The following is a 22690-nucleotide window of genomic DNA, read 5'->3' as shown; positions in this document are numbered from 1 at the left end:
TATTCCCAGTCATGTGAAATCCATAGATTAGGGCCTAATTAATTTATCTCAATTGACTGTTTTCCTTAAATGAACTGTAACTCAGTAAAATCTTTGAAATTGTTGCATGTGGTTTTTATTTTTGTTCACTGTACATCACGTTGTCTGTTTGATGTTGAGTTCTGATATTTGGCAAGCGTGGTAAGGAGTACAAAAGTAGGTCATCCTAGGGCGGCGTGTCCAATTTGTCCTGGCGGTGGCACAGTCGGTCCACAGATTGAACCCTGGCAACTCTGCAGTTTTAATTATTATTATTATTATTATTATGCAAATGTAGTGAAAAAATGCCAAATCCTCTGAGATGAGCCCTAGAAGGTTGCAAAGTTGCATGATGGTAAAGGACGACAGGCGGAACTCAATTGGCCATGTATGTGTTGATTGACAAATGTCTCTCAATGCAATGTTTTCCTGGCTGGCGTCTCAAACAACATGGCCAATAAACATTCACGTGGGTGTGGTCTTGCGCATAAATCAAGACGCATTCATATTGTAACAAAACTTAGTGCAGATGTTCACGGTTGAGACTCGACATATGCAGGGACATTCAGATCGACCACACGGGGGCGCTATACATCTCTCCATCTGTTCAGCTATACATCTCTCCATCTGTTCAGCTATACATCTCTCCATCTGTTCAGCTATACATCTCTCCATCTGTTCAGCTATACATCTCTCCATCTGTTCAGCTATACATCTATACATCTGTTCAGCTATACATCTGTTCAGCTATACATCTCTCCATCTGTTCAGCTATACATCTCTCCATCTGTTCAGCTATACATCTGTTCAGCTATACATCTGTTCAGCTATACATCTCTACATCTGTTCAGCTATACATCTCTCCATCTTTTCAGCTATACATCTCTCCATCTGTTCAGCTATACATCTATACATCTTTTCAGCTATACATCTCTCCATCTGTTCAGCTATACATCTCTTCATCTGTTCAGTTTAGCCGCATGTTGGACGGGCAAAACCATTAATGTAAGCTCATAGTCGACATATTGCTTGAGCTCGAGGCCTAGAAAATATTGTTTGAACTTTGTAGTGACCTGGGTGTCTTTTTAAAGAGATTTTCTTCCCTCACAAAATGTAAAAATCACAAAGTATTCTCCGTGTTATAGCCTAACTAGACGCTATAGAGGCCTGGGGAAAGTTTATTGTGAATTCACATGGGATTTTATACATTTGTATTATTGTAACTATGAATGGCTGTTTAACCTTTTTTTAAGGAAAATTGTTAAATTGTCACATCCCTAGTACATAGATGCTACATACCAAAATGTGGTGCCAGTCGGTCTAGCAGTTCTGGAGAAGACATTTTAAAAGTAGTCAACATCGTTGAAAATGGACCAATAGCATATAGCATCATGTGTTCGATGTTGAGTTCTGATATTTCGTAGTACAGAAGTAGCTCATCCTAAGGCTAAGTGTCCAATGCGTCATGATAGTGGCCCTATGGTGCCCGAAGCTTCAATCCGGCATGGCTGTTTGCAGCTATATGTAACAGTGGATTTGTGTTCTCCTCTCTCTGTCACAGCAATAATAGTTTTCTACACCTACTGACCCGACATTGACCACAAATCTTTTTTTCAAATGCCATGTTTCCCAAAACGTTGAAAATATGCTTTGTATTTAGTTTTACCTTTATTTACGTACCATACATAATTACTTTTGCCATCTTGTATTTGTATGTATTATGGATATCCATTTGCTGCTGCCTGGTGGTCCAGCAAAATGAAGGCAATTACACATTTTTTTTAAGCATTAACCTCTACAGGATTGGTGTGTGTGTGTGTCCCACCCCCTGCGGGACGGTGAGCTAACGTAGGCTAATGCGATTAGCATGAGGTTGTTAGTAACAAGAACATTTCCCAGGACATAGACATATCTGATATTGGCAGAAAGCTTAAATTCTTGTTAATCTAACTGCACTGTCCAATTTACAGTAGCTATTACAGTGAAATAATACCATGCTATTGTTTGAGGAGAGTGCACAGTTATGAACTTAAATGTATTAATAAACCAATTAGGCAGTATTGATACAACATTTTGAACAGATATACAATGGTTCATTGGATCAGTGCCATCTAGTGGCCAAAATCTAAATTGTGCCTGGGCTGGAATAATAATTTATGGCATTTCTCTTGAATTTCAAAAGGTGATGGCAAAAAAAAAATGTTTTTAAATACAAATTGTTTCTTTGTATTATCTTTTACCAGATCTAATGTGTTATTCTCCTACATTAATTTCCACAAACTTCAAAGTGTTTCCTTTCAAATGGTATCAAGAACATGCAAATCCTTGCTTCAGGTCCTGAGCTACAGGCAGTTAGATTTGGGTATGTCATTTCAGGAGAACAAGGGGCTCCTTGAGGTTTTTAACATAAATTCACAACAGATTTCACGACATATTAAGTGTGTTACCTCAGACCTCTACTGGCTGAGGGGTTAGACTGCTGAGGGGTTAGACTGCTGAGGGGTCATTATGGCTGAGGGGTCATTATGGCTGAGGGGTTATTATGGCTGAGGGGTTAGATGCTAAGGAGTTAGATGGCTGAGGGGTTCTTATGGCTGAGGGGTTATTATGGCTGAGGGGTTATTATGGCTGAGACTTGATGGCTATTAATATACCATGATGAATTTGATGGATTGGAAATTATTTCCTCACCTTAGCTTCTGGTTTTAGCTACTGGCTCCCTTAACAAAGCCTTAATTCTATGAGCTAACATTTCACATGATCAATGCATAATCAATAAGAATGCTAAAGAAAAGTAGAGCCTATTTTTCAAATGGAGAAGGTTTCTATTGTGAAGTGACAGATGAGCATCTTATGTGTGAGCCTGAAAAACCAGTGATAATTGGTCATGGTTATATTGGGCTCAAGTTTGTGAGTTCAAAGACAACTTTGGTAGCATTATAAAATTTGGAGAAATCAGTTTTTTTAGTAGGCTACAGAATGAGAGAAGGGCTGTTTCTCTGAACCTACGACTGTAGGCTCAACCAAGCCAGTTTCTCTCCCTAGGGTGTTCACCCATGATGAAAGGGGGGCTGAAAACGTTTGGGAAGCACTGATCTAGCTAACCATTAGCATAAATACAGATTGTCCTTGTTGATCTTTTTGGCCTTCCTGTGACATCGGGTGCTGTAGATATCCTGGAAGGTGTGATATGTTGGGCAGAGCGCAGCACCCTCTGGAGAGCCCTGCGGTTGCGGGCGGTGCAGATGCCGTACCGGGCGGTGTTACAGCCCGACAGGATGCTCTTGATTGTACCCCTGTATTGAGGATCAGCGAAGTGGAGGTGTTGTTGCCTACCTTCACCACCTGGGGGCGGCCCGTCAGGAAGTCCAGGACCCAGTGGCACAGGGCGGGATTCAGACCCAGGGCTCCTTAATGATGAGTGATCTGCATCTGACTCCAGAATGATCTGTTCTGCAATTTGTAGTCTGACATTTCAGATTTACATATGATAATTTATCACAAACCATTTTTCTTAACTGTAGCTTAAAACCTGTTGGGGCTAGGGGGCAGTATTTGCACGGCCGGATAAAACGTACCCAATTTAATCTGGTTACTACTCCTGCCCAGAAACTAGAATATGCATATAATTAGTAGATTTGGATAGAAAACACTCTAAAGTTTCTAAAACTGTTTGAATGGTGTCTGTGAGTATAACAGAACTCATATGGCAGGCCAAAACCTAAGATTCCATACAGGAAGTGCCCTGTCTGACAATTTTTTTGTCCTTCTGTAGCCTCTCTATCGAAAATACAGCATCTGTGCTGTAACGTGACATTTTCTAAGGCTTCTATTGGCTCTCAGAAGGAGCCAGAAAGTGTAATGAGATGTCTGCAGTCTCTGGGCAAAGAACAGCAGCAGAGTTTGTGTCACGGTTGTCGTTGGTAGAAATGGAGGACCAAAACGCAGCAGGTACGTGAATGCTCATCTTGATTTTTAATTATCTTCAAAAATGAACATACAAAATAACAGAACCGAAAAAAACAACTAACAAACAGTCTGGCAAAGCAAAGCTCAACACAGAACAATCACCCACAAATCACACACACAAACACACCCTAATATATGGGACTCTCAATCAAAGGCAGATAGACAACACCTGCCTTCAACTGAGAGTCCCAACCCCAATTAACCAAACATAGAAACACACACACCAGACTAACCATAGAATACAAACACATAGACCATCAACCAAAAACACTAAATCAAACACCCTTTACACAAACACACCACCCCGAACCACATAAAACAAATACCCTCTGCCACGTCCTGACCAAACTACAAAAACAATTAACCTTATACTGGCGTGACAGTTTGTTACTGGTCAGCCTGGGGACAGTGAGACTGGAGGTGCGCGTGCACGAGACTTCTCCATTTTGTTCTTTCAGTCTTTGAACGAATACAACGTCGCCCGGTTGGAATATTGTCGCTATTTTACGAGAAAAATCGATTAAAAATTGATTTTAAACAGCGTTTGACATGCTTCGAAGTACGGTAATGGAATATTTTTACTTTTTCTGTCACGAAATGCGCTCGCGCGTCACCTTTCGGCTTGTCACCTGAACGCACGAACAAAACGGAGCTATTTCAATATAACTATGGATTATTTCGAACCAAAACAACATTTGTTGTTGAAGTAGAAGTCCTGGGAGTGCATTCTGACGAAGAACAGCAAAGGTAATCCAATTTTTCTTATAGTAAATCTGAGTTTGGTGAGGGCCAAACTTGGTGGGTGTCAAATTAGCTAGCCGTGATGGCTGGGCTATCTACTCAGAATATTGCAAAATGTGCTTTCGCCGAAAAGCTATTTTAAAATCTGACACCGCGATTGCATAAAGGAGTTCTGTATCTATAATTCTTAAAATAATTGTTATGTATTTTGTGAACGTTAATCGTGAGTAATTAAGTCAATTCACCGGAAGTTTGCGATGTGTATGCTAGTTGCTAGTTCTGAACATCACATGCTAATGTCAAAAGCTGTTTTTTGATATAAATATGAACTTGATTGAACAAAACATGCATGTATTGTGTAACAATGTCCTAGGAGTGTCATCTGATGAAGATCAAAGGTTAGTGCTACATTTAGCTGTGGTTTGGGTTTATGTGACATTATATGCTTGCTTGAAAAATGGCTGTGTGGTTATTTCTGACTATGTACTCTCCTAACATAATCTAATGTTTTGCTTTCGCTGTAAAGCCTTTTTGAAATCGGACAGTGTGGTTAGATTAATGAGTCTTATCTTTCAAATGGTGTAAAATTTGAGAACTTTGAATTATGACATTTTGTGGTTTTAAATTTGGCGCTCTGATGTGTCACTGGCTGTTGAATAGTGCGGAACGATTTCGTCCCACCTACCCTAGAGAGGTTAAACAATCGAGCTAACATTTGAGCTAACATAGTCTAAGTAACAAGAACATTTCCCAGGACATAGACATATCTGAAATTAGCAGAAAGCTTAAATTCTTGTTAACCTTGCCCTGCTCCTTACTCCGCTGCTTGGTCTTCTTGTGGTGGGTAATTCTGTAACGGCTGTCGGGAGAGAGAGTAGACCAAGGCGCAGCAGAGTTAGTGTTCATCATGATTTTAATTTACTAAAGAACACTACACAAAACAAGAAAACTGACAGCCAAACAGTCCTGTCAGGTGCAAAACACTCAACAGAAACAATTACCCACAAAACCCAAAGGAAAAACATGCTCCTTATGTGTGACTCCCAATCAGCAACAACGAACTTCAGCTGTGCCTGATTGGGAGCCACACACGGCCCAAAACAAAGAAATACAAAAAACCTAGAAAACGAACATAGAACGCCCACCCAATGTAACACCCTGGCCTAACCAAAATAAAGAACAAAAAACCCCTCTCTATGGCCAGGGCGTTACAGTACCCCCTCACAATACACCAGCTACACCCACCATCATGTTACACTGTTGATTTCAGCATTTCACTGTGAGGTCTACTACACCTGTTGTATTCAGCATTTCACTGTAAGGTCTACAACACCTGTTGTATTCAGCATTTCACTGAAAGGTCTACTACACCTGTTGTATTCAGCATTTCGCTGTGAGGTCTACTACACCTGTTGTATTCAGCATTTCACTGAAAGGTCTACTACACCTGTTGTATTCAGCATTTCACTGTAAGGTCTACTACACCTGTTGTATTCAGCATTTCACTGAAAGGTCTACTACACCTGTTGTATTCAGCATTTCACTGTGAGGTCTACTACACCTGTTGTATTCAGCATTTCACTGTAAGGTCTACTACACCTGTTGTATTCAGCATTTCACTGTGAGGTCTACTACGCCTGTTGTATTCAGCATTTCACTGTGAGGTCTACTACACCTGTTGTATTCAGAATTTCACTGTAAGGTCTACCTACACCTGTTGTATTCAGCATTTCACTGTGAGGTCTACTACACCTGTTGTATTCAGCATTTCACTGTGAGGTCTACTACACCTGTTGTATTCAGCATTTCACTGTGAGGTCTACTACACCTGTTGTATTCAGCATTTCACTGTAAGGTCTACTACACCTGTTGTATTCAGCATTTCACTGTGAGGTCTACTACACCTGTTGTATTCAGCATTTCACTGTAAGGTCTACTACACCTGTTGTATTCAGCATTTCACTGTGAGGTCTACTACACCTGTTGTATTCAGCATTTCACTGTGAGGTCTACTACACCTGTTGTATTCAGCATTTCACTGTGAGGTCTACTACACCTGTTGTATTCAGCATTTCACTGTGAGTTCTACTACGCCTGTTGTATTCAGCATTTCACTGTGAGGTATACTACACCTGTTGTATTCAGCATTTCACTGTAAGGTCTACCTACACCTGTTGTATTCAGCATTTCACTGTAAGGTCTACTACACCTGTTGTATTCAGTATTTCACTGTGAGGTCTACTACACCTGTCGTATTCAGCATTTCACTGTGAGGTCTACTACACCTGTTGTATTCAGCATTTCACTGTGAGGTCTACTACACCTGTTGTATTCAGCATTTCACTGTGAGGTCTACTACACCTGTTGTATTCAGCATTTCACTGTGAGGTCTACTACACCTGTCGTATTCAGCATTTCACTGTGAGGTCTACTACACCTGTTGTATTCAGCATTTCACTGTGAGGTCTACTACACCTGTTGTATTCAGCATTTCACTGTGAGGTCTACTACACCTGTTGTATTCAGCATTTCACTGTGAGGTCTACTACACCTGTTGTATTCGGCGCATGAGACTAATAAAGTTGGATTCGATTTGAATGAGTGAGAGCGCGTTGCTATGGTAATCGGTTAACGTCGGTACAACGGTAACGGTATGGAGGAGGATAACGCTGCCGCGGCTCTCGACAATATCGTGACAGAATTTCACACCTACGAAGATTTCCTCGACTCTCAAATTACGTCGTTGGACTTGTATTATCTCGAGGTAAGGCTTAAAAGTGTTTGCAAATGTGTTTTGATCAGTTGCTGCCAGCGTTTACCACCACTCGACGGGTTTGGCAAGTCAAACTTATTTTTTGCTAACGTTACGTCGCTACAGCATCTAAACACTAGCGATAGATTAACACAGCTTGTCATATGCAGTGGACATTACTTGGTGGATATTACTATTGTGACCCCCTTGCGCAATGCAACAAAGTCTCGTCCTAAAGTTGTATGTAGTGTACCTTGAGACATGTTTGTTGTGGTAGTGAACATGACCCGGCGGTAGGTGGCAGTATAGGCCTTGACTTCAGCGAGTCAGTCATTGGTACGTTCATTGAGTAACAAAGTCAAATGCTGTGTTCGTATACGAACATACTGTATACTACATACATACATGAGTATATACTGTTAGTTCCTTTTAGTAACGTTATACTGTTGGGGCAGCATGTAGCCTAGTGGTTAGAGCGTTGGGACAGTAACCAGCAGGTAGCCTAGTGGTTAGAGCGTTGGACTAGTAACCAGCAGGTAGCCTAGTGGTTAGAGCGTTGGGACAGTAACCAGCAGGTAGCCTAGTGGTTAGAGCGTTGGGCCAGTAACCAGCAGGTAGCCTCGTGGTTAGAGTGTTGGACTAGTAACCAGCAGGTAGCCTAGCGGTTAGAGCGTTGGGCCAGTAACCAGCAGGTAGCCTAGTGGTTAGAGGGTTGGGCCAGTAACCAGCAGGTAGCCTAGTGGTTAGAGCGTTGGACTAGTAACCAGCAGGTAGCCTAGTGGTTAGAGCGTTGGGACAGTAACCAGCAGGTAGCCTAGTGGTTAGAGCGTTGGGCCAGTAACCAGTAGGTAGTCTAGTGGTTAGAGCGTTGGGCCAGTAACCAGCAGGTAGCCTAGCGGTTAGAGCGTTGGGCCAGTAACCAGCAGGTAGCCTAGCGGTTAGAGCGTTGGGCCAGTAACCAGCAGGTAGCCTAGTGGTTAGAGCGTTGGGCCAGTAACCAGCAGGTAGCCTAGCGGTTAGAGCGTTGGGACAGTAACCAGCAGGTAGCCTAGTGGTTAGAGCGTTGGGCCAGTAACCAGCAGGTAGCCTAGTGGTTAGAGCGTTGGGCCAGTAACCAGCAGGTAGCCTAGTGGTTAGAGCGTTGGGCCAGTAACCAGCAGGTAGCCTAGTGGTTAGAGCGTTGGACCAGTAACCAGCAGGTAGCCTAGTGGTTAGAGCGTTGGGCCAGTAACCAGCAGGTAGCCTAGTGGTTAGAGCGTTGGGCCAGTAACCAGCAGGTAGCCTAGTGGTTAGAGCGTTGGGTTCAGTAACCAGCAGGTAGCCTAGTGGTTAGAGCGTTGGGCCAGTAACCAGCAGGTAGCCTAGTGGTTAGAGCGTTGGACCAGTAACCAGCAGGTAGCCTAGTGGTTAGAGCGTTGGGCCAGTAACCAGCAGGTAGCCTAGTGGTTAGAGCGTTGGGCCAGTAACCAGCAGGTAGCCTAGTGGTTAGAGCGTTGGGTTCAGTAACCAGCAGGTAGCCTAGTGGTTAGAGTGTTGGGCCAGTAACCAGCAGGTAGCCTAGCGGTTAGAGCGTTGGATCAGTAACTGAAAGGTTGCTAGATTGAATCCCCGAGCTGACAAGGTAAAAAAATCGGTCGTTCTGCCCCTGAACAAGGCAGTTAACCCACTGTTCCCCGGTAGGTCGTCATTGTAAATACGAATTTGTTCTTAACTGACTTGCCTAGTTAAAAAACAAAACAAACGGTGTCCTTTCAGTTGAGCGTAATATGCTTGTCTACCGGAAGTTGATGCCATGGCAACGCAACCTCTTCCTAGTGTAACAGTATAGCTTCCGTCCCTCTCCTCGCCCCTACCTGGGCTCGAACCAGGGACCCTCTGCACACATCAACAACTGACACCCCCACGAAGCATCGTTACCCATCGCGCCACAAAAGCCGCGGCCCTTGCAGAGCAAAGGGGAACAACTACTTCAAGGTCTCAGAGCGAGTGATGTCACCAATTGAAACGCTATTAATGCGCACCCCGCAAACTAGCTAGCCATTTCACATCGGTTACACTAGCTTGTTGGCATTAACACATTACTGGCTAGACATCTTACTACTTTGGGTGTGTTGGTAAATTCATTCTAGAGTGCCAGAGTGTCCTCTGGGCGATTGTAAATTCAAAGCTAATATTCACTTTAAAGTGGGCCTTGTTTCAGCACCACCTCCCAGCTTCAATATAATATTCACTTTAAAGTGGGCCTTGTTTCAGCACCACCTCCCAGCTTCAATATAATATTCACTTTAAAGTGGGCCTTGTTTCAGCACCACCACCCAGCTTCAATATAATATTCACTTTAAAGTGGGCCTTGTTTCAGCACCACCACCCAGCTTCAATATAATATTCACTTTAAAGTGTGCCTTGTTTCAGCACCACCACCCAGCTTCAATATAATATTCACTTTAAAGTGGGCCTTGTTTCAGCACCACCACCCAGCTTCAATATAATATTCACTTTAAAGTGGGCCTTGTTTCAGCACCACCACCCAGCTTCAATATAATATTCACTTTAAAGTGGGCCTTGTTTCAGCACCACCACCCATTGACAGTTGGGTCATTCCTTGGCAGAGAATGTTTATGTTAAATGACAGTGATTAGCATCATGGAAACACCATTTATTTCCTGAAAAGGGGCTAATTTTTATCTCTCTAATCAATCCAAGAAAAAATAAATAAAATTGTTTATTGGGCTAAATTAGTTTATAGGGCTAAATTATACTGAACAAAAATATACACGCAACATGCAACAATTTCAAAGATTTTACTGAGTTACAGTTCATATCAGGAAATCAGTCAATTAAAAGAAATAAATTAGGCCCTAATCTATGGATTTCACATGACTGGGAATACAGATATTCATCTGTTGGTCACAGATACCTTTAAAAACAAGTTAAGGGTGTGGATCAGAAAACCAGTCAGTATCTGGTGTGACCATTTGCCTCACGCAGCGCGACACATCTCCTTCACATAGAGTTGATAAGGCTGTTGATTGTGGCCTGTGGAATGTTGTTCCACTCCTCCTTCAATGGCTGTGTGAAGTTTCTGGATATTGGTGGGAACTGGAACAGGCTGTCGATCCAGAGCATCCCAAACATGCTCAATGGATGACATGTCTGGTGAGTATGCAGGCCATGGAAGAACTGGGACATTTTCAGCTTCCAGGAAGTGTCCAGATCCTTGTGACATGGGGCTGTGCATTATCATGCTGAAACATGAGGTGATGGTGGTGGATGAATGGCACGACAACGGGCCTCAGGATCTTGCCAAGGTATCTTTGTGCATTCAAATTTCCATTGATAAAATGCAATGGTGTTGGTTGTCCGTAGCTTATGCCTGCCCCATACCATAACCCCACGTCAACCATGGGGCCCATACCATAACCCCACCTCCACCATGGGGCCCATACCATAACCCCACCTCCACCATGGGGCCCATACCATAACCCCACCTCCACCATAGGGCCCATACCATAACCCCACCTCCACCATGGGGCCCATACCATAACCCCACCTCCACCATGGGGCCCATACCATAACCCCACCTCCACCATGGGCCCCATACCATAACCCCACCTCCACCATGGGGCCCATACCATAACCCCACCTCCACCATGGGGCCCATACCATAACCCCACCTCCACCATGGGGCCCATACCATAACCCCACCTCCACCATGGGGCCCATACCATAACCCCACCTCCACCATAGGGCCCATACCATAACCGCACCTCCACCATGGGGCCCATACCATAACCCCACCTCCACCATGGGGCCCATACCATAACCCCACCTCCACCATGGGGCCCATACCATAACCCCACCTCCACCGTGGGGCCCATACCATAACCCCACCTCCACCGTGGGGCCCATACCATAACCCCACCTCCACCGTGGGGCCCATACCATAACCCCACCTCCACCATGGGGCCCATACCATAACCCCACCTCCACCATGGGGCCCATATCATAACCCCACCTCCACCATGGGGCCCATACCATAACCCCACCTCCACCATGGGGCCCATACCATAACCCCACCTCCACCATGGGGCCCATACCATAACCCCACCTCCACCATGGGGCCCATACCATAACCCCACCTCCACCATGGGGCCCATACCATAACCCCACCTCCACCATGGGGCCCATACCATAACCCCACCTCCACCATGGGGCCCATACCATAACCCCACCTCCACCATGGGGCCCATACCATAACCCCACCTCCACCATGGGGCCCATACCATAACCCCACTGCCACCATGTTCACAATGTTGACATTGGCAAACCACTCACCCACATGACGCCATACAAGTTGTTTGCTATCTGCATTTGAAACCGGTATTAATCCCGTCAATATTTTTGACTGTCCCGTTTTCTAAATTTAAAAAGAAAAATCATTCATTTTCATCCCTGTCAAAGGGGGTGGTATTTGTCAGTGAATATGTCAGTGAATATGAGAAATGTCATACATTCAGCTCCTAGGCCTATAATGCTATTTGTTTAACAGCTTCACCAGTAGATGGGACTAATGACTATTGCTGAGAAGTTACACAACGTTCAGCTGAATAGCCGTGTCGTGCTGGAACACCTGTGTCTACAGAGAAGGTAGAACACAACATGTATCTAACCTGGTTATCAACCCTGGACAAACAATATCAAACTCTATCACCTCCCTCACTTTCAGGTGTGGACCCACTGCAGTCAACACAGGTCTTAGGCTAAACCTGCACAGTCATGACTTATGTCGGTATTGATTAAGTGTGTTGTTGCCAATGGTTTTTCTATGGACACTTTACCAGACTTCTGATGTTTGATAGTATTTAGACCTAGGTTAGTCAAGTGTACATTTCAGAAAATCTAACTAGGGTTTTTCCCCACAGTCAGGTTTTAAAAGAGTTGGTATATTGAGGTTTTTAGCATTATGATATTCAAAATGTCAAAAAAATAAATAAATTAGGCCGAACTCTCTAAATACATTGCAGTGGTTTGCCCTATAACATCTATGCCAACAGGAAGCCCCCGACAAACCAGTCAAAAGTTTATTTAGATAACATTTTTTGGTTTGAGTCCATTCAGCAATATAATCCCAGTTGTTTAAAACAGGCAAATCAAGTTTGAAATAGCCGAACTCGGAACAGTCAAATGGACTCAGTCAATGAGCGTTGACATGACAACGGATGAAGACAGTGAACACCACCTCACTGACAGAATAAAGCTATTTTAGAAACAATAGAACTCATTTGCTTGAAATGGTTTGACACATGAAAGGTGAAAGAAATAGAAACTTTACCTGACTTGTCTGGATGCTGAGGCCTGAGGACTGGCTGGATGAGGACTGGCTGGATGAGGACTGGCTGGATGAGGACTGGCTGGATGAGGACTGGCTGGATGAGGACTGGCTGGATGAGGACTGGCTGGATGAGGACTGGCTGGATGAGGACTGGCTGGATGAGGACTGGCTGGATGAGGACTGGCTGGATGAGGACTGGCTGGATGAGAACTGGCTGCCTGAGGACTGGCTGCCTGAGGACTGGCTGGATGAGGACTGGCTGGATGAGGACTGGCTGGATGAGGACTGGCTGGATGAGGACTGGCTGCCTGAGGACTGGCTGGATGAGAACTGGCTGGATGAGAACTGGCTGCCTGAGGACTGGCTACCTGAGGACTGGCTGGATGAGGACTGGCTGGATGAGGACTGGCTGGATGAGAACTGGCTGCCTGCGGACTGGCTGGATGAGGACTGGCTGCCTGAGGACTGGCTGCCTGAGGACTGGCTGGATGAGGACTGGCTGGATGAGGACTGGCTGGATGAGGACTGGCTGGATGAGAACTGGCTGGATGAGGACTGGCTGCCTGAGGACTGGCTGGATGAGGACTGGCTGGATGAGGACTGGCTGGATGAGGACTGGCTGGATGAGGACTGGCTGCCTGAGGACTGGCTGGATGAGGACTGGCTGGATGAGGACTGGCTGCCTGAGGACTGGCTGGATGAGGACTGGCTGGATGAGGACTGGCTGGATGAGGACTGGCTGGATGAGGACTGGCTGCCTGAGGACTGGCTGGATGAGGACTGGCTGGATGAGGACTGGCTGCCTGAGGACTAGCTGCCTGAGGACTGGCTGGATGAGGACTGGCTGGATGAGGACTGGCTACCTGAGGACTGGCTGGATGAGGACTAGCTGCCTGAGGACTGGCTGCCTGAGGACTGGCTGCCTGAGGACTGGCTGGATGAGGACTGGCTACCTGAGGACTGGCTGGATGAGGACTGGCTGGATGAGGACTGGCTACCTGAGGACTGGCTGGATGAGGACTGGCTGGATGAGGACTGGCTGGATGAGGACTGGCTGGATGAGAACTGGCTGGATGAGGACTGGCTACCTGAGGACTGGCTGGATGAGGACTGGCTGGATGAGGACTGGCTGGATGAGGACTGGCTGGATGAGAACTGGCTGGATGAGAACTGGCTACCTGAGGACTGGCTGCCTGAGGACTGGCTGGATGAGGACTGGCTGGATGAGGACTGGCTGGATGAGAACTGGCTGCCTGAGGACTGGCTGGATGAGGACTGGCTGGATGAGGACTGGCTGGATGAGGACTAGCTGCCTGAGGACTGGCTGCCTGAGGACTGGCTGGATGAGGACTGGCTGGATGAGGACTGGCTACCTGAGGACTGGCTGGATGAGGACTGGCTGCCTGAGGACTGGCTGGATGAGGACTGGCTGGATGAGGACTGGCTACCTGAGGACTGGCTGGATGAGGACTGGCTGCCTGAGGACTGGCTGGATGAGGACTGGCTGGATGAGGACTGGCTGGATGAGGACTGGCTGGACCTGAGGACTGGCTGGATGAGGACTAGCTGGATGAGGACTGGCTGGATGAGGACTGGCTGCCTGAGGACTGGCTGGATGAGGACTGGCTTAGCTTAGTTTGGGTAGAAGAATGACATGTGGCACAAGCCTTGATCCAACAAGCCACAGGCCTGGGTTGAAGTTGAAAGGAGAGCTCTGTTTAGATGCCTGGGCATGGTGATGTGTATATATCAAGCTATGTCCTTACCACAGATTTCACCACAAGCATGCTGCCTCCCTTAACCTAACTCCATAACCTCCGTTATGCACACACACACACACACACACACACACACACACACACACACACACACACACACACACACACACACACACACACACACAATATATTTTTTAAATCTACAATTCATCTTTAGCAGACTGTCCATTATGTTTTGCATTGTCTGCTTCAGCCTCCAATCAAAAAGAAGCTCAACGTGTGTGTGTGTGTGTGTGTGTGTGTGTGTGTGTGTGTGTGTGTTTATATATGTGTATAGTGGTGGGGGTTATTAGTGGGTCGTCCCTCCCCCCTCCCTGTCTGTCTGTATGAGCAGATGTCCGTTCATTGCACCTGTAGGATGAGGAGTAAGGATGGTTACCTGTCTGTTTATATATTTCATTGCTCCACCTGTCTGTCTGACCAGATCTCGGTTCATTGCTCCACCTGTCTGACTGACCAGATCTCGTTTCATTGCTCCACCTGTCTGTCTGACCAGATCTCGGTTCATTGCTCCACCTGTCTGTCTGACCAGATCTCGGTTCATTGCTCCACCTGTCTGTCTGACCAGATCTCGGTTCATTGCTCCACCTGTCTGTCTGACCAGATCTCCTTTCATTGCTCCACCTGTCTGTCTGACCAGATCTCCTTTCATTGCTCCACCTGTCTGTCTGACCAGATCTCCTTTCATTGCTCCACCTGTCTGTCTGACCAGATCTCGGTTCATTGCTCCACCTGTCTGTCTGACCAGATCTCCTTTCATTGCTCCACCTGTCTGTCTGACCAGATCTCCTTTCATTGCTCCACCTGTCTGTCTGACCAGATCTCCTTTCATTGCTCCACCTGTCTGTCTGACCAGATCTCGGTTCATTGCTCCACCTGTCTGTCTGACCAGATCTCCTTTCATTGCTCCACCTGTCTGTCTGACCAGATCTCGGTTCATTGCTCCACCTGTCTGTCTGACCAGATCTCCTTTCATTGCTCCACCTGTCTGTCTGACCAGATCTCCTTTCATTGCTCCACCTGTCTGTCTGACCAGATCTCCTTTCATTGCTCCACCTGTCTGTCTGACCAGATCTCGTTTCATTGCTCCACCTGTCTGTCTGACCAGATCTCCTTTCATTGCTCCACCTGTCTGTCTGACCAGATCTCCGTTCATTGCTCCACCTGTCTGTCTGACCAGATCTCCTTTCATTGCTCCACCTGTCTGTCTGACCAGATCTCGGTTCATTGCTCCACCTGTCTGTCTGACCAGATCTCCTTTCATTGCTCCACCTGTCTGTCTGACCAGATCTCCTTTCATTGCTCCACCTGTCTGTCTGACCAGATCTCTTTTCGTTGCTCCACCAGGATGAGGAGTTGGCTCGCCAACTGGTGGAACTGGGCTACAGGGGCAGCGGCGAGGTCCTGAAGAGGGAGGAATTTGAGACCAGGAAAGCAGCTGCAGAGGCCTCCAGGCTCTCCAAGAGGAGCCAGCAGAAGTAAGTCAGTTAGACAGTGAAGCTATCTGTCAATTAGGGGCCACAGTGCTCTCCAAGAGGAAGGCCACAGTGCTCTCCAAGAGGAAGGCCACAGTGCTCTGCAAGGGGAGGCCACAGTGCTCTCCAAGGGGAAGGCCACAGTGCTCTCAAGAGAAGGCCACAGTGCTCTCCAAGGGGAGGCCACAGTGCTCTCCAAGAGGAAGGCCACAGTGCTCTCCAAGGGGAAGACATTGTCTGTTTGGGCTTTTGTCATTGTGTGTGTTTTTTGTACTTACAGTGCTGGATTTGACTTCATTGTAGAAAGGAAAATGTTGTGATGGTTTCAGCTTGATACGACATCTGCAGCGATCACGATCTCTGTGAATGAACTACAGGTTGCAATTTCCAAAACGAGAATTTCAACACCACAATACGTTTGTACATTTTAATCAAAACAAATGCAATTCTCATTTAACAATCTCAACATTAGACTCCTAAACTTCCCTAGCGACACCAGGGAATCAAGACGCTGGGAGTTCTAACAAGGTTAATAAATTAGGATTGACCTAATTCCCGTGGAGACACGAGGAACCTCGAGTTAACCAACCCTGTGAGGTATCTTTTATGTTTTTAATACTTCAACAATGAAGTTACGTAAGACGGAAGCTTGTGTAGTAATAGTGAAGAGATCTAAGGGCACTTTAATGAGGACCAGCTAACCCTTTTCATAAAGGATGCAGTGACGCGTATTAAAACTGTTACCTGTGATGAAGTGAAAGGCTGTATTTTAGATGCCATCCAACTGGTTTAAGAGTAGCGAAAGGCATTCTGGTAAATGGTGTCACCATTGACTGTACTATCTGCTTCCTGCTGTTTAGGAAGATACAAGATCTATCTCTGATAAAGAAGCCCACTATAAATCTGAGCTTTTTTTTTTAACTAGCTCATCAGTATGTTTAAAAAAAATAAAATAACTTTGATCCTTGTCAATCCAAATGCCCCGATTTTATTTATAGGCGGCAACCCAATCGATTCGAGAACCAGAATTCAAAAAGGCACTCGCACATCTGAGCAATCTTTTTTTTTGCAGGTGCATGGCGACCGTTGAACAAGGAAACCTGCACACTGCTCTTGATAGTATCACGGATATTTAATAAGCTTTACGTATCGTCCTCACGGCCTTCGTCAGAGCTTTCGAGAACCATACAATTAATAAATATGTAGGACATTCTTGTGAGAACTAGAGAGAACAACATGTATTTAGTCTTCGCCCACATTAAATACAAATTGTAAACTAACCAGGGCTTTCTGGAAGGCAACAAAATCAGATTGCAGCTCTAACAACGTCTGGTCTACAGTTGGGGCAATGGCATACATAACAGTATTGTCTGCTACAGATTAATATTACAAGTTTTAACCTCACTAGGGGAGGGGGCAGCATTCGGAATTTTGGATGAAAAGCGTGCCCAAAGTAAACTGCCTGCTACTCAGGCCCAGAAGCTAGGATATGCATATAATTAGTAGATTTGGATAGAAAACACTCTAAAGTTTCCGAAACTGTTAAAATAATGTCTGTGAGTATAACAGAATTGATATGGCAGGGGAAAACCTGAGGAAAATCCTTCCCCCCCCAAAAAATCCAATGCTTTTATTTTGAAATTGCTGTTTTTCCATTGAAAGCCTATCCACCATACAAAGACTTAGGACCCAGTTCACGATCTCTATGGCTTCCACAGCATGTGGCCAGTCTTTAGGCATTGTTTCAGGCTTTTACTCTGAAAAATGAGGGAGAAACAGCACTTTCAATGTGAGGACAGTGGAAATTTCCCGACATGAGTCCAGCGTGCGACCGGGAGCGCGACATTCTTGTTTCTCCTTTTCTATTGACGAGGTTATTGTCCGGTTGAAATATGATCGATTATTTATGATCGATTATTGATTTTAAACATCGTTTGACATGTTTCTACGAACTCTTATGGTACTTTTTTGATTCTTTTGTCTGTCTGTTGTGAACGCGCTTCGTTCCATTGGATTACTGAATGAAACGCACCAACAAAATGGAGGTTTTTGGACATAAAGAGGGACATTATCGAACAAAACAAACATTTATTGTGTAACTTGGAGTCTTGCGAGTGCAACCATATGAGGATCATCAAAGGTAAGTGATTAATTTTATCGCTATTTCTGACTTTTGTTACTCGTCTACTTGGCTGGTTACTGTTTGTAATGATTTGTCTGCTGGGCGCTGTTCTCAGATAATCACATGGTTTGCTTTCGCCGTAAAGCCTTTTTGAAATCTGACACTGTGGTTGGTCTTCTTTTCTCCTCTCCCCTGCAACTCTTCTTCTTAGTACACTACTTCCTCTAGTGCACTATGTTGTCAACTCTTACCCTGGTCCTTAGTGCACTACTTCCTCTAGTACACTAAGGACCAGAGGAAGAGTTGACAACATAGTGCACTACTTTCTCTTGTTCACTAAGGACCAGGGGAAGAGTTGACAACATAGTGCACTACTTTCTCACAGTTTCTCAGACAAAGTAGTGCACTATGTTGTCAACTCTTCCCCTGGTCCTTAGTGTACAAGAGAAAGTAGTGCACTATGTTGTCAACTCTTCCCTGGGTCCTTAATATACAAGACAAAGTAGTGCACTATATTGTCAACTCTTCCCCTGGTCCTTAATATACAAGACAAAGTAGTGCACTATGTTTTCTGTCAATATACCTGGTAAAATAATGGTTCATAAACAACTGTAAGGGGGGCCCTATAAAATCAGTGATCCTCCCCCCCCCAAAAGGATGTTTGATATTTTCCCAAATAATGTTTTTTATTTTTCCTGGTTTTAGATTTTTTTGTTTTTGTTTTTCACTCGCAAAACTACAATTGTTCATAGAGATATAACGAAGTTGGATGTTGACAAACGTTGATCCACAGCATCCCAAACATGCTCAATGGGTGATATGTCAAATAAAATAAATGTTATTGGTCACATGTTTAGCAGATGTTATTGCGGGTGTAGTGAAATGCTTGTGTTCCTCACTCTAACATTGCAGTAGTATCTAACAATTCACAACAATACACACAAATCTCAAAGTAAAATAATGTAATTAAGAAATATATAAGTCGAATTGACTAGAATACAGTATATACATGAATTGACTAAAACAGTACGTAAACATTATTAAAGTGCCCAGTGATTCCATGTCTATGTACCTAGGGCAGCAGCCTCTTAAGGTTGAGTAATCGGGTGGTACCCAGCTAGTGACAGTGACTAAGTTCAGGGCAGGGTACTTGGTGGAGGCCGGCTAGTGATGGCTGTCTGATGGCCTTGAGACAGAAGCTGGTTTCAGTCTCTTGTTCCCAGCTTTGATGCACCTGTACTGACCTCGCCTTCTGGATGATAGCGAGGTGAACAGGTCGTTGCTCGGGTTGTTGATGTCCTTTATGATCTTTTTGTTCTTCCTGTGACATCGGGTGGTGTAGGTGTCCTGGAGGACAGGCAGTGTACCCCTGGTGATGCTTTGGACAGACCACACCTCCCACCTGGAGAGCCCTGCAGTTGTGGGAAGTGCAGTTGCCGTACCAGGCGGTGATTACAGTCCGACAGGATGCTCTCAATGGTGCATCTGTAAAAGTTTGTGGGGGTCTTAGGGGCCAAGACAAATTTCCTTAGCTTCCTGAGGTTGAAAAGGCGCTGTTGTGCCTTTTTCACCACACTGTCTGTGTGGGTGGACCATTTCAGTTTGTCAGTGATGTGTACTCCGAGGAACTTAAAGCTGTTCACCTTCTCCACTGCGGTCCCGTTGATGTGGATAGCGGGGGGTGCTCCTTCTGCTGTTTCCTGAAGTCCACGATCAGCTCCTTCTTTTTGTTGACGTTGAGGGAGAGGTTATTTTCCTGGCACCACTCTGCCAGGGCCTTCACTTCCTCCCTGTAGGCTGTCTCGTCGTTGTTGGCAATCAGGCCTACCACTCTTGTGTCATCTGAAAACTTGATGATTCTGTTGGAAGCGTGCGTGGCCACGCAGTCCTGGGTGAACAGGGACCACAGGTGGGGGCTGAGCATGCACTCTTGTGGGGCCCCTGTTTTGAGGATCAGCATAGTGGGGGTGTGGTTTCCTACCTTCACCACCTGGGGGGCGGCCCGTCAGAAAGTCCAGGACCCAGTTGCACAGGGCGTGGTTCAGACCCAGGGTTCCAAGCTTGGAGGGTACTATGGTGTTGGATGCTGAGCTGTAGTCAATGAACAGAATTCTTACATAGGTATTCCTCTTGATCAGATAGGATAGGGCAGTGTGCAGTGCGATGGCGATTGCATCGTCTGTGGGGCGGTATGCAAATTGAAGTGGGCCTTGGGTGTCAGGTAAGGTGGAGGTGATATGTTCCTTAACTAGCTTCTTAATGTCACGTCCTGACCATAGTGAGTGTTGTTATTTTCTATGGTAGAATAGGTCAGGGCGTGACAGGGGGTGTTTGTCTGGGTTTTGTATGTCTATGTTTTGGTTCTAGGTTTGTATTTCTATGTTGGTGGTGTTTGGCATGACCTCCAATTAGAGGCAGCAGTTTGTCATTGTCTCTAATTGGAGGTCCTATTTAAGTTAGCTTTGTCCCACAGGTGTTTGTGGGGGATTGTTCTTCGTGAGGTTATTGTTCCTCCAGCGTCACGGTTTGTTGTTTTTGTTTATACTTGTAGTGTTTAATTGTTGCACTCGGTTTCACTGATTTAATAAAACATGTGGAACTACGAAAACGCTGCATCTTGGTCCGCTCCTTCAAACTGCCGTGACACTTAAAGCACTTCATGATGTCAGAAGTGAGTGCTACGAGGTGATAGTCATTTAGTTCAGTTACCTTTGCCTTCTTGGGAACAGGAACAATGGTGGCCATCTTGAAGCATGTGAACACTTCAGTCAGTTGGTCTGCTCATGCTCTGAGGACGTGGCTAGGGATGCTGTCTGGGCCGGCAGCTTTGCGAAGGTTAACACGCTTAAACGTCGGCCACGGAAAACGAGAGCCCACAGTCCTTTGGAGCGGGCCGCGTAAGTTGGCACTGTGTTATCCTCAAAGCGGGCGAAGAAGGTGTTTAGCTTGTCCGGGAGCAAGACGTCGGCGTCCGCGACGTGGCTGGTTTTCCCTTTCTAATCCGTGATTGTCTGTAAACCCTGCCAGAATACGTCTCGTGTCTGAGCCGTTGAATTGCGACTCCACTTTGTCTCTGTACTGACGTTTTGATTGCCTTACTGAGGGCATAGCTATACTGTTTTGTATTCAACCATATTCCCAGTCACCTTGTCGTGGTTAAATGAGGTGGTTCGCGCTTTCAGTTTTACGCAAATGCTGCCATCTATCCATGGTTTTTGGTTTGGGTAGGTTTTAATAGTCACAGTGGGAACAACATCCCCTATACACTTCCTGATGCACTCAGTCACCGTGTCAGTGTATACACTACCGCTCAAAAGTTTGGGGTCACTTAGAATTGTCCTTGTTTTTGAAAGAAAAGCAAAAAAATGTTGTCCATTTTAAAATAAATGACTATTGTAAATGACTTTTGCAGCTGTAAACGGCAGATTTAAAAAAATTAAAATAAAATGGAATATCTACATAGGTGTACAGAGGCCCGTTATCAGCAACCATCACTCCTGTGTTTCAAGGGGATGTTGTGTTAGCTAATTCAAGTTTATAATTTTAAAAAGCTAATTGACCGTTAGAAAACCCTTTTGCAATTATGTTAGCACAGCTGAAAACTGTAGTTCTGATTAAAGAAGCAATAAAACTGGCCTTCTTTAGACTAGTTGAGTATCTGGAGCATCAGCATTTGTGGGTTCGATTACAGGCTCAAAATGGCTAGAAACAAAGACCTTTCTTCTGAAACTCGTCAGTCTATTCTTGTTCTGAGAATTGAAGGCTATTCCATGTGAGAAATTGCCAAGAAACTGAAGATCTCGTTCAACACTGTGGAATTCTCCCTTCACAGAACAGCGCAAACTGGCTCTAACCAGAATAGAAAGAGGAGTGGGAGGCCCCGGTGCACAACTGAGCAAGAGGACAAGTACATTAGAGTGTCTAGTTTGAGAAACAGATGCCTCACAAGTCCTCAACTGGCAGCTTTATTAAATAGTACCCACAAAACGCCAGTCTCAACGTCGACAGTGAAGAGGCGACTCCAGGATGCTGGCCTTCTAGGCAGAGGTCCTCTGTCCAGTGTCTGTGTTCTTTTGCCCATCTTAATCTTTTCTTTTTATTGGCCAGTTTGAGATATGGCTTTTTCTTTGCAATTCTGCCTAGAAGGCCAGCATCCCAGAGTGATGTACCTCGCCCACACGAGGTAACTGTACCTTGCCCACACGAGGTAACTGTACCTTGCCCACACGAGGTAACTGTACCTTGCCCACACGAGGTAACCGTTAGAACCGTGATTCATCCTTGAAGAGCACACTTCTCCAACGTGCCGGTGGCCATCGTGGTGAGCATATGCCCACTGAAGTCAGTTACGACGTCGATCTGCGGTCAGGTCAAGACCCTGATTTAATACGACAACCACGCAGATCAGGTTCCCTGAGACAGTTTGTGCAGAAATTCTTTGGTTGTGCAAACTCACAGTTTCATCAGCTGTCCGGGTGGCTGGACTCAGACGATCCCGCAGGT

At 45.4% G+C, this 22690-nt stretch overlaps 1 protein-coding gene across 1 annotated transcript in view; it reads left to right on the top strand.

Moving 5' to 3' along the window:
* The first annotated feature begins 7332 nt into the window (after window positions 1–7332).
* The window catches only part of cfap299 (cilia and flagella associated protein 299), a 295524-nt gene continuing 280166 nt past the window's right edge, over window positions 7333–22690 (top strand). Inside the window, exons 1-2 of the mRNA XM_045706947.1 lie at window positions 7333–7492; window positions 15938–16068. Of these exons, the coding sequence (XP_045562903.1) occupies window positions 7382–7492; window positions 15938–16068 (242 nt within the window). The 5' untranslated portion in view covers window positions 7333–7381. The remainder of the gene's footprint in view (window positions 7493–15937; window positions 16069–22690) is intronic.

Source organism: Salmo salar, chromosome ssa24 (genome assembly GCF_905237065.1).
Source record: "Salmo salar chromosome ssa24, Ssal_v3.1, whole genome shotgun sequence".
NCBI lineage: Eukaryota > Metazoa > Chordata > Actinopteri > Salmoniformes > Salmonidae > Salmo > Salmo salar.
The sequence above is the reverse complement of the archived record's forward strand: the minus strand, read 5'-3'. Positions and strand labels throughout refer to the sequence as shown.